We start from the raw sequence: 13,354 nt of genomic DNA on the forward strand, positions 1-13,354 counted from the left end.
CCGCGCGCCGCGCCGTGAAAAAAGAAAAACTTTCAGCCAATACATATATATATATATACATATAATATAAATAGTATACAGATTACACGATATAATTTCACGCCTTGCAATTCTTTTAATTCTTATCCCCATTTTTTTTTTTTTTGGTATTCAACCGATTTTCTATCCCGTGCGGATAATATTTACAAGGTTTAATAAGGTAGGTAATAATAATAATCATAATAATCGTTCCGGGACCGGTCCGGTGACCAGCGCGGTGACGGGTGCGGTCGTCGCGCTGGTCCGCTCCGCCGGTCGCCATCAGTTTGTACCATGTTATCTCTATATATCTCATCACGCTGATCGGCGCCAGTTTCGGTTTTTTTTCGAACTAGGCGCTTACAGTAAATATCGTTGCGTTCGTCTTTCGGGATAAACATTTTCGTTTTTTATTTTCATTTCCATTTCCCCCCCAAAAAAATTTTCTAGCCTTAAATTGATTCAATTATGACTATGATTGACGGATCGTGGGCAGAGCTTGATTGCCGCGGGCACGTTTTAAAACGACTTCAATTTTTTCGCGAGAATTCAAATATCTAAATTTCAAATTGGAATTTGCTCGAAAGTTACCCGTTGGAGTTGTATAGGCCTATAGAAAAAAATTCTTTTTTTAATGTTTCACAAAAGTCAAACGCAACAATATTTTTTTTGACATTTTTTTTTGGTTCTACAAACCCGCTTTTTGAAAAGTCAAATTTTTGAAAAGTCCAAAACGACACAAATCAGAAAATCGCAACAGACGAATTAACGATACATCAATCAGAAGCGGGAGTGTAGATTTTTAAGAACTTTTTTTTATACATTTTTTTGGTTAGGATTTTTATTCTAATTCCGAAGAATTACAATCTTTTTTTTTTCTCCTGGTCGGGTACGTGTCCAGCCTTCAAACAAAGAGTTACGTCGTTACTTCTCGTTTCTCGTATCAGCAACAAAGGCAACAATGCCGGTCGACACGGACGAAGACGCCGAGCGGGACCGGGCTCATTTCGAATATTCGGGGTCCGCAGTTGTTCAAACGTCGTTCGCGAGTGGATAGTCGAAGCATAGCGACTATTAAAAGTCCATCGTTACGATGGCACTTACCTGCGATCTTTAAACAACCTTTGATCAACTGCGGCCCCTGAATAGGAATTCGAAATGAGTCCGACGAGACCGCCTCTATAAACAACGCGTTTAAGAAATTAAGACCGATTTCGCAATGTACTCTACGCTCCAATTACCCCCGCCCCCCAGGTGGAAAAAAGCTTCGAAAACCTCACAAAAGCGGGTGGATATCTTTAATTTCTTCGGCGATTATCGTTTTCATAATACTCAAAGACTAAAGACTGCTAGTTCAAGGCTACTACTTTTACCGTCCAACCCGGATATCGCTGCTAAGTCTTCTACTGAAAGATCCCTTCAAATTAATCATCGAATCAACAAAGGATTCTTCTCGGTAAAACACAATGTCTACGACACCCGAACTCGACGAGGTCAGATAAACTGGTTTTAATACGCAGATATGACTATTCCGCGATGTAGATAATTCAGATATGAAATCAGTTATCGGTAGTTGGAATGCGGCTTAATATCTAGGTCGTCCTTTATTCGACATGGATATGCGCATATTAAAATACGCGCATTAAAATATGATTCAACAGCTACAACTACGCAGTTCCGTAATTATTGCGTGGGTATCTCATCCTAACATTCTAAATGTCAAGGCCGTCTGTTACAAAACCGCATATTTGATACTAAATGTACCACGCGTCGTCATCCGGATTTAAATTGAAAACCCGGGCCGCATTGTTTCCGCATAACGCTATGATAATTTCCCGATAATAAATTGAACCTCTAGTTTGTCCGCGAAAAAGACCTTCTTCACGCATGGCAGGCAGAATATAACTAAATCGAACATTTTCAAAAATATCGAATTTTTTCGCGGTTAAATTCACGATCGCGAGGCACCGTTTCGTTCGAGCTATCTTACACACGCACGCACGCAAACACCAAACCCGGGAAAATATAGCCGCAAAAATTAGGAAATTCCAAATTTTAGACTAAGCGCTTTCTTTAATTGTTCTTATATCGGCCTAAAACGACGAATAACCGTTGATAAAACGCTATATCCGCGTATGATATAAAGGGAATCCGCACGATCATTACGAGAAAAAATAGACGAAGTCCGAAAATGTTTCCTTGAGCAGCGTTAGAAGTAGTTTATTCGACGTTTCGACTATATCCTAAAAATCATCCTCAGGTATACCGTATGTTCGGTATTCCCGAAGAAGATGATTATTAGGATCTAGTCGAAACGTCGAATTAACTACTAGAGTAACCGAAGCGGAAACATTTTCGGGGGTTTATATTTCGGTCGCTATCGTCGCGAGGCGATTTGGTAAAAAGAAGGGGGCGAATGTCCGAAGGGCCGCAGAGGTTATGGGCCACGGATCGATATTTTTGAACTTCCAAATCTTTTAAATTGAACCGATGAACTTTGATTATTCCCCGGGTCGGTGAAAACTACATTCTCGCATTCAATCGTACTGTTGTTGTTGTTGCTGTTTTTGTGCTGCTGCTGCTGTCGTCATGACAACTGCTCGACGACGCTACCTACCGCCTCCATCCGGAAGACGTAAGATAAAGCGTCGGTTTTTCCTCTAAAAAACGGACCGCGTCCATTTTAATTCGAGGGTTCCTCGCTTCGCGCGAATGCGAGGGCAGGCGCCGGAGCCCGGGTCGCCACCGCCAACCCGTGCGCGATGCGACCCGGCGATCCCCAGACGCCCCGCGCACCCCCTAGAACGCGTCCCGAGCCAGCCGCGGCGTCGGCGCGTACGCGCGAGCCGGCCGAAACGCGATCTATATCATTTCATCATCATCATCATCATCATCATCATCATCATCATCATCTTCATTGCGAAGGAAACGCGCGCGACCCACTCTGAGTACTGCTCGACTACCTGATGTCCCTCATAGTCGCTTTTTGGCGACAAAAATGAAAGTTAATTCAAATTCGGCAATGCAAGTAAATCAATAGAGGGGGTAGTCAATCGAAAATAAACTAGGAGTGATCTTCTAAATCCAGTTCCACAGTGGTCACGAGTTTAGACTCGACTTGAGTTGGTTAACTCATTGAAAACTAACTCGAACTTAAGAGTTAACTTCATTTTCAATGAGTTAGACTCTCAGACTAAGAGTTAACTCTATACTCGCACAACCGCGGAACTGGGTGATCCCGAGTGTATTTCCGAGTGTATTCGACGGTAATTCGATTTTCTCGCGAGTTTTGAGCCGTTAACTCGTCAATTGCGAGGTCAGACCGCGACGCGACGAACTCGTCCGAGCTCGGAGACCACTATTCCAAAATCTTCTATATATCCCGATTCATCGAGCCTTTCAGCAAGAAAGCGAGGAGCAGTGTCCCGATACGCATCTCGAGACCTACTCCTCGCCTATTCATATCGTGGTCTCGTGTCGACATAACTCGAGGAGTTAACCGTTACAAGTCCCGCGAAGTGCGGAACCCGGAGTCAGTCGCGGGTCGACGCGGCTTCCGATCGAGCAATGGTTACGCGATTCAACAGCGCGAAACTACTGACGAACTCGGCCACCGGGGGGCGAGCCGTCGTGTAGCACGCGGCTGAATTGAATCGATTCGAACGATTTTATTCGAGTTTTTCAAAACGAAAATCGCGTTTAAAAAAAAGGAATGGAGCCGAGATTTCCCCAATGACGAAAACAAAATTTCGAGGCGTAAAAAGCGGCGAGGGACAAAAAACAGTCGTTTTTCGTCCCCCCGCCCTTCATCTGGGCCTGGTTTCATAGACTGAGTATCAAAGTTAACCCTAGGGGTAAATCCTCAATCTGGGTAACAACCACCATGGTTACAATGAGAAACTATGGCAATAACTGACAAATTTTGAAATGTTCCCAGAGACTATTTTTCTTCCACATCTATGAAACCCTGCCCTGGTGTTTAAAACTGAAATAGTCGACCGACAATCACTCACGAAATGCCGGGCGGATGATCGATAGAAAAACTGAAATAACGACAAAAATTTAGGGAAATCTGGCGTTCGTATGAAAAAAGATGAATTTTTTTTTTGATGAGAGCGCGCGCGCCTAAACGCGCTCTCATAACACACGCACGCTTGACATTCACACCCGAAATGCTGGATCCTCGGGGAAAAAATCCCCCGAATTTGAGAGACGCTTTCCAAAACGAACGGCGCCCCGCGACAGTTATCGATACCAAAATCTAGGATATAGTCATTGAGGCATTTGTTTGATTTGTTCGACCTTCGAACAGTTTGACCCAATTCAACGCATTTCCGAAGATACCATCGCTCTTCAAATTCGCGAAGATTAAACCAGTCTATCTATCAGTCGATCGCGTGGGTAGACTTTGAACAGGTCGGAAAATTACCAGATATTGAGAAATATTTACCGGGACAGGGCGTCGTGTATATTGCGAAATCGGTCTACGTATATACTATATACTGGTGATATGAATAATTCTCGGAAACCTATCTTACCGACAAAATTTTCGAAATACGTACAATGTAGTCTTAAAACATTACACCATCAACTCGTGAACTTATCTTGAATTGACAAAATTTCCGCGCGGTAAATTATGATATCGGGACTTTCGAACTTCATAATAACTTACCGTCGAAAACTTTAAATACTAACGAAAATCGTCTTCGCGTTTTAGAAGATTTGACATTTTTTTCCGAAAAATATCTTTCCGATGAAAATTTCGTATCTTTTTAGAGAATTATCTCGAACTTATCTTGGCGACGAATTTAAGCGAGACTCCACTTTTTTCCAAAAAATTTAGTCCACGATGACGTCAGCCACCGCGTTTACGGCGGTCAGTCCGATAAACACGATCCGTGAATTCTCCATATCCGATATGCTGCGTTGTTAATATCTAAACACGCGTAGGCGGTTTCATCTTAGTTTTCGGTTACGTCTTCATCCGGTAGAGGGCGTTGTTGTTTCGTTTCGCCGTCGCGACGGTTTACGTCTAACCGGGCGGCGCGGCTACTCGATCGCGTACGACATGAACATCACGTCGTTCGAACGCGGCACGAGCGGGTTGCCGGGCGCGACCGGGGCGAAGCCCAAGAACATAAACATTCGCACCAGCGACGCTGAAAATGGAGAGACGATGATGGTTGAATTCGAAACGAGCTTCGATTTCGTAAATTCGGCGATGAATATCGACGACTCACCTCGATCACTTCGATCTTTCTTGAAACAGACGACAACGTGGTCACACTTCAGCTCATCTTCGGCGTACTCCAACAGAGTAACAAAGCTAGAAAACATGACGAAAACGTATTAACAACTCGCGGCGACCTTTATTTGACTTGTCTATTCCCTGACATGCACACGTTCAGAGTTTCCAGCGGTAAGGCCAGGGTAAAAAGAAGTACTAGGAAGATCTTTTTCGACACTTTTAGACCCAAAAGGAGGGACTTTTTGACTTGGAAAGATGTAATGAGTGCCCATAAGCAAGCATTTTCGCAATGCCTTTGCCCGAATACTAGTCATGTAGACCAGTCATATATTTCAGGGTAATTCCATAACACACTTTCCTGTAGATTCGATCTTACTGATAATTGAATAACCAGGCCTGAGTAATGAAATAAAGTCAAAAAGAAGGACAAAGATGATGTTTGTCCAAACTTTTTTTCAAAAAAGAAGAAGGACTTGCAAGGACTGCTGGAAACCCTGATGTCGTTGCTTTCCCCGACTCGATCTGCTAAGAATACGATCAATTAACCCAGTCAAATACGCGTAAGACACTAGATGGAAACTGTTTGATTTTACGCGCCATCTCATCAAATATTTCGCTGATATAGGCCTATCCAGCTCATGATTTTTAGCATTTCCACAAAAATTCCCCGATTTTTCTAGAAAAGATAGGAACGAAAATCCCCTGATTTGCGGGATCTCGTTCGACAGTTCTGGATCCAGCTCCACAGTTACGGCTAGTTAAGTACAGTTGTTACCGTTAGGCTAATTCTAACTCACTACTGTGTAACCGGGCCTCAAAGTTAGAGTTAAAATTGGTTCATTTTCAATAATCATTTAGCCTACTCTCACAACTGAGGAATCATTCTCAATATTCTATCTTTTACTGACAACTGTGGAACTGGATCCAGTAACTTGCTACCTTGAAGGGGTTCCGATAGATGAATAACCCACCCTTTATAGTTGGAATTTCTACGCTAGGCCTACCTTTCTTTGGAGCCTTCCGGTAGGATACCGTTGGGTATCTCGACGAACAGACGTCCGTCGATCAGGTAGGTCGTCCAAGTGACGGTCACGTTATCGGTTAAAGTGATCGAAACGCACAACTTCGAGGCGCGTTGCGCGTTGTTCACCAAGGCCGCCGAGCCGACGGCGGGTGGCGCCGCGTCGACGACGCCGCCGCCGCCCGAGGCTCGGCCGCTGTTATTATAGTTGCCATTGGTGCTGACAGGGGGCGCTTTTAAAACCCCCACGCCGTTGCCCTCTGTCGAAGACGACACGTAGACGGCATGGGGAACATCAGGAACACTGCCGAGGCCCTGTGCCGAGGTGTATGTTATACACCGGGCTGGATAACCTGAAAAAAAAAAGAATTTAAAAATTTTCACTCGAGGCGTTAAAGAGTTCTGGGGCCAGACTCATCAGAATGGAAGATGGTCAGTTGCTCGAAGGTGGGACATAGATGGGCTAACCGATGGATAAATACCATGGGAACAATGAACTTTCAATCATGATCGATATCAGCTATCCACGGGTTAACATTAACCAACATTTGTGCAAACTGCAGTCCCTTAATTTCGTATTGGAACCGGTCACAAAGTAACTTCAACAGTCCAGTAAAATTATGATAGGCCTAAGTTTCTAACAATGAGCTTCTCGTTCTCAATAACGTTCAGTAAAATTATGATTAGTTACTAATGGCGACCTTCTCATTCTCAATAACTTCAACAATTCAGTAAAATTATGATTAGTTACTAATGACGACCTTCTCATTCTCGATAACATCAACTAATCAGTAAAATTATGATTAGTTACTAGGCCTAATGATGACCTTCTCATTCTCAATAACTTCGAGAAACCTAAATTAAGAGCGATAACAAAGCGGAACAGATAATTCCCGACCCATGGCCATGACGCCTGATGCCGGACTGGTGTAAAGAAAGAATTTCAAAGCTGGCCAATTTGGGGGTTAACTTTAAGTTCCTAACTATACCAACTTGACATAGGCCTATGTCTAATAATCTACTTCAAATTCATAGAACTCAATTCATATCCGTATAATTTCAAATCTTAAAGCTCGGATTATATCATTTTACGAAGTCAAAGTAGTCGGAACAGACTGTAAATAAAAATGTACTTACATGGTACAAACTGATGGCATAATTTCTTCCGTCGTTTTTTCTTTCGGGCCGAAATTTTCTATGGTATGTGGAATAATTGCCTTACAGGCACTAACGACCATCAGGCTGGATTTGTGCTCTTCCTAACTGGCTCCGGTTCGGTGTCGATTCCGCCTGAAAAATTGCTTTTTCGGCTTAGAAGAGTGAACTCTAGAGAATGAACTGCGAAACGTCGCAGAAACAGAAACAAAATGGCGTCATTTTCAGTGCCGCCACCTGGTTTCCATTATGGAGGCGTTACTCTTTTCCCTCGTAAAGTCAATAAAGTCTCATTTCGTATACCGTTTTACTAATTCTATTGTGTTTGATATGTTTTCTTAGAAGCAATAAAGATATCAGTTCAAGATATCGACTAAGTCTAAGTATTTAGGGCAACTTCACGTTCGGAAATGAGTGGGTTAAATTTTTTTGCACAACCCGATTATTAACGTCACTCGGAATGTTCGAGCTTTATTATCACCCGATTCGGGATGATTATAAATCATAAATATTGAACTATCGAGATAATATAGGTTACGAAAACGGCTAAATATCATCACTATCTGTATTACTCATTCGCCATCTAGCGGCTCGATCATGCGAAAGTCATACTGGGCGATTAATCATATTTTCGTCGAAATAAGCACATTAAATAATGAATGAGGTTGGAAATGGTTCCCAGAAAAAAAATTATTCGAGAACGAAAAATTTCGATTAAACGCGGAAAAGGGTGATCAAAGAGGTCAAGGTTGTGATATAATCATGTCACAATTTGAATACCCGTTCGCCATCTAGTGGTTGGGCTATTAAACACTACATTTATGTGGGTACACCTGAATTAGAAAGAACTACGTACGAACCTCTAAAAATTTACCCAAGAAGCACCAGCGAACCATAAAAATAACAAAAAACAAAACATTTTGCTTTCAGTTTGGAAATAATAATAATTTACGTACTTTATTTACAGAAATGCACAGTTATGCAAATATATATATATGTTCCATATGCAAGTCAAACATTCACCATAATCATGGATTTTCAAAGAATTATTTTGGCAACATTTCAACAGAAAACATGATGAAACCATAACAAGAGGCAACTTATTTCCCTCTCAAGCTCTTTATAACTTGTCATCAAGGACACAATTCCAAGAAAGTGAATTGCTGATAAAAGAATTATCTCAAACAAGTTTGATGACATTATTAACAGGATCATTATCTATGGGCGACCGCGGCACTTTTCGCTTTCTTCAAGTGATGATAATTGGGTAGAATTTTCGTCAGGAAATCGAGCTGTAACGTTTGCGGCTGAAATGAGATGAGAGAAAGGCAAAAAGCTATATAACCCAAGTCTGCAAGGGAGGAATGTGGTAGGGTCTCACGATGCCATCAGGTTAAAATCCGTGCGAGGGAGGAATGTGGCAGAGTTTTATGATGCCATCAGGTTCGAATCTCCGCGAGCGAGGAACGTGGCAGTCTCGGAATGCCATCAGGTTCAGATCCCAGCGAGGGAGAACGGGGCAGAGTTTCACGATCCCATCAGATTCGAATCCGATCTCCAAGAGAACGGGCGAATCGTGTTAAACCCACTTACCGCGGGACGCTCAGCTTGTATTCGCCTGCCGCAGTCAGCTCCGTAGACGACGGTGTTTTCGACCAACGTTTCTGGACTAGTTACTTCGCACATCGCGCCGATAATGCAGCCGTTCGACAGTCGAGTTTTCGGACCAACAACAGCTACAAATATATACGATACAAATTTCCGAAAAATACTAAAATAATTCGTTCCTCGCTTGATATCAACTACGAACGTTCGTAATCAGAAATGGAGAGCGCGATGACAAACAACGGATATTAGCCATTTCATCAGGGAGCCAAATCTGGCCGATTCTGATATTGGGGTCATTCATTTATTACGTACGCATTAGGGTAGGGGGAGGGGTCAGTGCAATTGCGTACTGTAATGCTTAATGTATATGAAATAATGGCCAATTTTGCGTACAGAGGGGGAGGAGGGGGGTTGAAAAATTCAAATTTTATGCGTACGTAATAAATGAATGATCCCATTTTTACAAAAACGTTTTGAGGCGTTCTTCGAAACAGGCTAAAAGATTCTAAAAACCTTCTTGGTTCGGAATAAGTAAGGCTGAAAAGCAGGTGACAGCACCAGCTGATTAAAGCAAAACTCAAGCTGGGACTGAGCTATCCGTCTGCAGGCAGTTATTCTACACTAGAGACACTGATTCATCCGACCCTAAACACCAGGCGCCAGTTGCTCAAAAGTTGGTTGAAGATAACCAACAGATAAATACCATAGTAAGGCTAAAAAAAATTGATACCTTGTTTTTCCGCTCTGCTGAGCTTAAATGTTGACCTTAGAAATGAACTGTTTACATATTTTATCAAATTTTACAAAAACCGGCCGCTGCGGAGAAACAAGGTATCATTTTTGTTTAACCTAACAATGAACTTTTCGTCAGTACGTCAGCTATCCACTGGTTAACTCTAACCAACTATTGAGCAACTGAGGCCGGGGGTCAGAACTTAACCAGAGACATTTTCGATTGAAGATTAACTACGCAGTTCCACAGTTCGGAGTGAAGATTTAACTCACGAGTTATATCAATGACTCAATGATTCAACTAAGAATTAACTCGCAACAACTGTGGAAATGGGTCCAGAAATATAAAATTTCGGCAAAAAAAATGCTCCGTCGCGCGCTACAATGCGCAGTTGAATCAGAACGGCCGAGGGGGTGGTTACACAATGCAGCTTGACATCCGAATGATCTACGCGAGACTTTAGTTGCGTCTTTTACCTTTAGCTTCTAAAACGTTGTTATCGCCGAACATCAGCGCCTGCGTACCTGGTTCTAATTGTCAAGGTTTTTTTTTTTGTCCCGAAATTTTCAAAATTCGATCGAAAACGTGTTTTTCTTCGTAAAAAAAAGGATACAACTCCCGACTTCGAACACGTTGTTGTTGCCGATAACCATCGTGACGATCTCATTGTTTTCCGACTTTCTGGAAAAGAGAGTAATGACACGTTCGTTACATTCTTCTATCCTTCACGCGGAACAGACAGAATCTTTCAATTGTCCAAAAAGTATTATACCGGTACTACTGTCGGGGAGAAGGAGGGTTTTTCATTTTGGGATAGACCTACCGGTACATACTTTTTAAATGCTCCCATCAGGGGTCATTCATTTTTAACGTACGCATTAGGGGAGGGGGGAGGGGTCAGTGCAATTGCGTACTGTAATGCTTAATGTATATGAAAAAATGGCAGATTTTGCGTACAGAGGGGGAGGGGGGGTTGAAAAAATCAAATTTTATGCGTACGTAATAAATGAATGATCCCTCATGCTTACGTCTATTTCAAATCAGAGAGGATGTGGGGTGGCCTAGCTCTGCCAGTTTTGGGCGGCGATGTAGGTCTTAATAGGACCACCACAGTCGAAATAATACGTCTACTCTCGATACATTTAACGTTGTATCGAGGGATTACCGATAAAGACTTCTTTAAATGGGGTCGAAAGAATGACTCCATAATTTGACTGCGTAACAATACATTTCTACGCCGACATACGATAATTTTGATGATTTGCAAAAATGTTCAGTTGGTATGGGTAGGAGTGGAAACATAAAGTTAAACATTCAAATTATTGAGTCACTTCTGTCTATTCGAGCCCTTCCGACGGAGATTTTTTTTGGCAATCCTTAAGTACAGCGCGAAATGGATTACAAATCAACGTTTTACATCAGCCGGCCGTCTTTGCTGGGCTTAAAACTGACATAACTACTAAAACTGACCAAGTTAGGCCACCCAACGTCCTCTCACGCAAAATTGAAACATTAAACATGAAGCTGGAACGAAGACAAAATTAGAAGGTGGGGCACCTAGCCCCATATGATCTGTCCCCGAGGATTAGGTGTTTTTTTAGAAACTAACTTGTTGATGATTTCGACTTGTTCCTCGATGAGATTGCTTTCACCGATGATAATCGGGCCTCCTTCGGCGATGATACGAGCTTTCGGATGAACGACCGTCCGTGAGCCTGAAATGAGAGTCGAGTTAATCACGTTAGTCTTCAACTTTTAAGAATCGTTTCGTCTAAGGCGAGGAGGGTAGATCGAGGGGGTCGACCGGGAGGTCTAGTTCACCCAGACCTAACTACCGGCCGATATCTCTTGTTGTATCAAGTCAAGTACCACTCATTCATGCCAATGATTCGATATCATTTTATGAAAATTACATGTTTAACCCTCTCACAGTGCTGACTAATTAATACCCTATAGTGCTGGAGATAATTTGAAAATTTTTAAAAATTCCACCCTATTGTGTTGAATAACGGCTAATACCACTGTAGTACGTGCCTACACCGCGCCGCGGTGTATCATTAGTTACAAGTATTTCACTATGTTTGACAGGTGCTGCCATTTTTCAAGGGAGATAATTACTAATTACATTAATATACCGCAGTGCGGCGTACTAGCAAAAATCTATCACTGATTTATACACCGCACTGCGGTGTAGACGCACTGAAAGGGTTAAAGCATTGTGTTTCGCAATCCTCATCTCTTACCTATGGTTATTTCTCCTCTGAGTTCACATTCTGTACAGACAACCGCCCCTTGCGCGATCTTCAAACTGAAATTCAACGCAGCACAAATTTTAACTCATAGAATTTCGCAGTCGAAAAAATTGCGTATACAAAAATCAGGGGCTGCAGTTGCTCAAAAGTTGGTTCGAGATAACTAGCAGATTAATACCATCATAGGCCTAACAATTGTCACAGTGTCAACTATCCACTGGTTAATTCTAACAGCTTTTCAGCAACTGGCCCCACACAGAAGGCAATATGAAACTAAGTGGCGAGTGATGACTTCTTCGATTCGAATGCGACACCTTTCTGACTGATGACGACCGAGGACAGAGTCGCAACAAACCGAGATAAACTGTATTTGGTCGCTTAGCTGACTGACGACAAATTTTTTTACTATATATTGCCTCACCCTGAACTAACCTAACCCTAATCCTAACCCCTCACTCACCTTAGGGGTCATTCATTTATTACGTGCTCATTAGAAGAGAGGGGAGGGGTCAGTGCAATTGCGTATTGTAATGCTTAATGTATATGAAAAATGGCTGATTTTGCGTACAAAAGAGGGGAGGGGGGTTGAAAAATTTAAATTTCATGGCTTTGGCGTACGTAATAAATGAATGATCCCTTACCTTAATCCTAATCCTTACCCTAATCCTAATGCTTTAGACCCTGTAAACCTAATACCCTAACCCTCTGAACCGAACCCTCTAGATAGAGTAGCTACGATTCAAAAAGCCGCCATTTTGTATCGACGATCTAGACTGGGATCTACCACAATTCCGCCGTTGTCAGTTTAGATGGGACTCGTAAGTTAAAACATAGGAAAATGAACTAAAAGATCCAGTTAATGAAGAAATTCAATCATGAGTTTAGGCCGCCGGGAGTTTGATATATATATGACAAAAAATGACTCAAAAATATCCATCGCCATCAGAAAATTGACGTTAATTCGTCTTAGTTCAGCGCGATTCAACTTTCAAACTTTCGAGATTCCACCTTAAAACGGTCGAATCGTTAATGCAACAGCTTAAACTAAGTTTCTGCGGGTAAAATCGAATGGAAATTCGCGTCGCTCACCTCGAAGCGGAGTTTCTATTGGGCGTCGCCATTTTGACTCGCTTACCGCAGTTACTTTCAATTCAACGCAATTCTAATTTATTGACAAAAATCATATTCCCAATATACATGAACCCAATGTAACCTGACAGGGGCTTATCAGTGAAATATAGAACTTTTCATTTTTGGCCGAATTTATTGCGCGATTTCTCTCGTTATTTATCATACACGGTTATTGCGTATCTTCTCGT

General features: G+C 42.2%; 2 protein-coding genes across 2 annotated transcripts; both read right to left on the reverse strand.

Moving 5' to 3' along the window:
• Positions 1-48: 48 nt before the first annotated feature.
• Positions 49-6,795, reverse strand: LOC141914198 (ornithine decarboxylase antizyme 1-like). Its single transcript, XM_074805464.1, has 4 exons — positions 6,756-6,795; positions 6,271-6,640; positions 5,259-5,344; positions 49-5,177 (listed from the first exon to the last, which is right to left on the reverse strand). The coding sequence occupies exons 1-4, from the start codon at positions 6,793-6,795 to the stop codon at positions 5,068-5,070; spliced, it is 606 nt and encodes a 201-aa protein (XP_074661565.1). The 3' UTR covers positions 49-5,067.
• Positions 6,796-8,389: 1,594 nt separating this feature from the next.
• Positions 8,390-13,186, reverse strand: LOC141914016 (dynactin subunit 6-like). Its single transcript, XM_074805262.1, has 7 exons — positions 13,125-13,186; positions 12,027-12,091; positions 11,393-11,498; positions 10,397-10,464; positions 10,260-10,307; positions 9,036-9,178; positions 8,390-8,749 (listed from the first exon to the last, which is right to left on the reverse strand). The coding sequence occupies exons 1-7, from the start codon at positions 13,154-13,156 to the stop codon at positions 8,657-8,659; spliced, it is 555 nt and encodes a 184-aa protein (XP_074661363.1). The 5' UTR covers positions 13,157-13,186; the 3' UTR covers positions 8,390-8,656.
• Positions 13,187-13,354: the final 168 nt, after the last annotated feature.

Source organism: Tubulanus polymorphus, chromosome 12, assembly GCF_964204645.1.
Source record: "Tubulanus polymorphus chromosome 12, tnTubPoly1.2, whole genome shotgun sequence".
Lineage (NCBI taxonomy): Eukaryota > Metazoa > Nemertea > Palaeonemertea > Tubulaniformes > Tubulanidae > Tubulanus > Tubulanus polymorphus.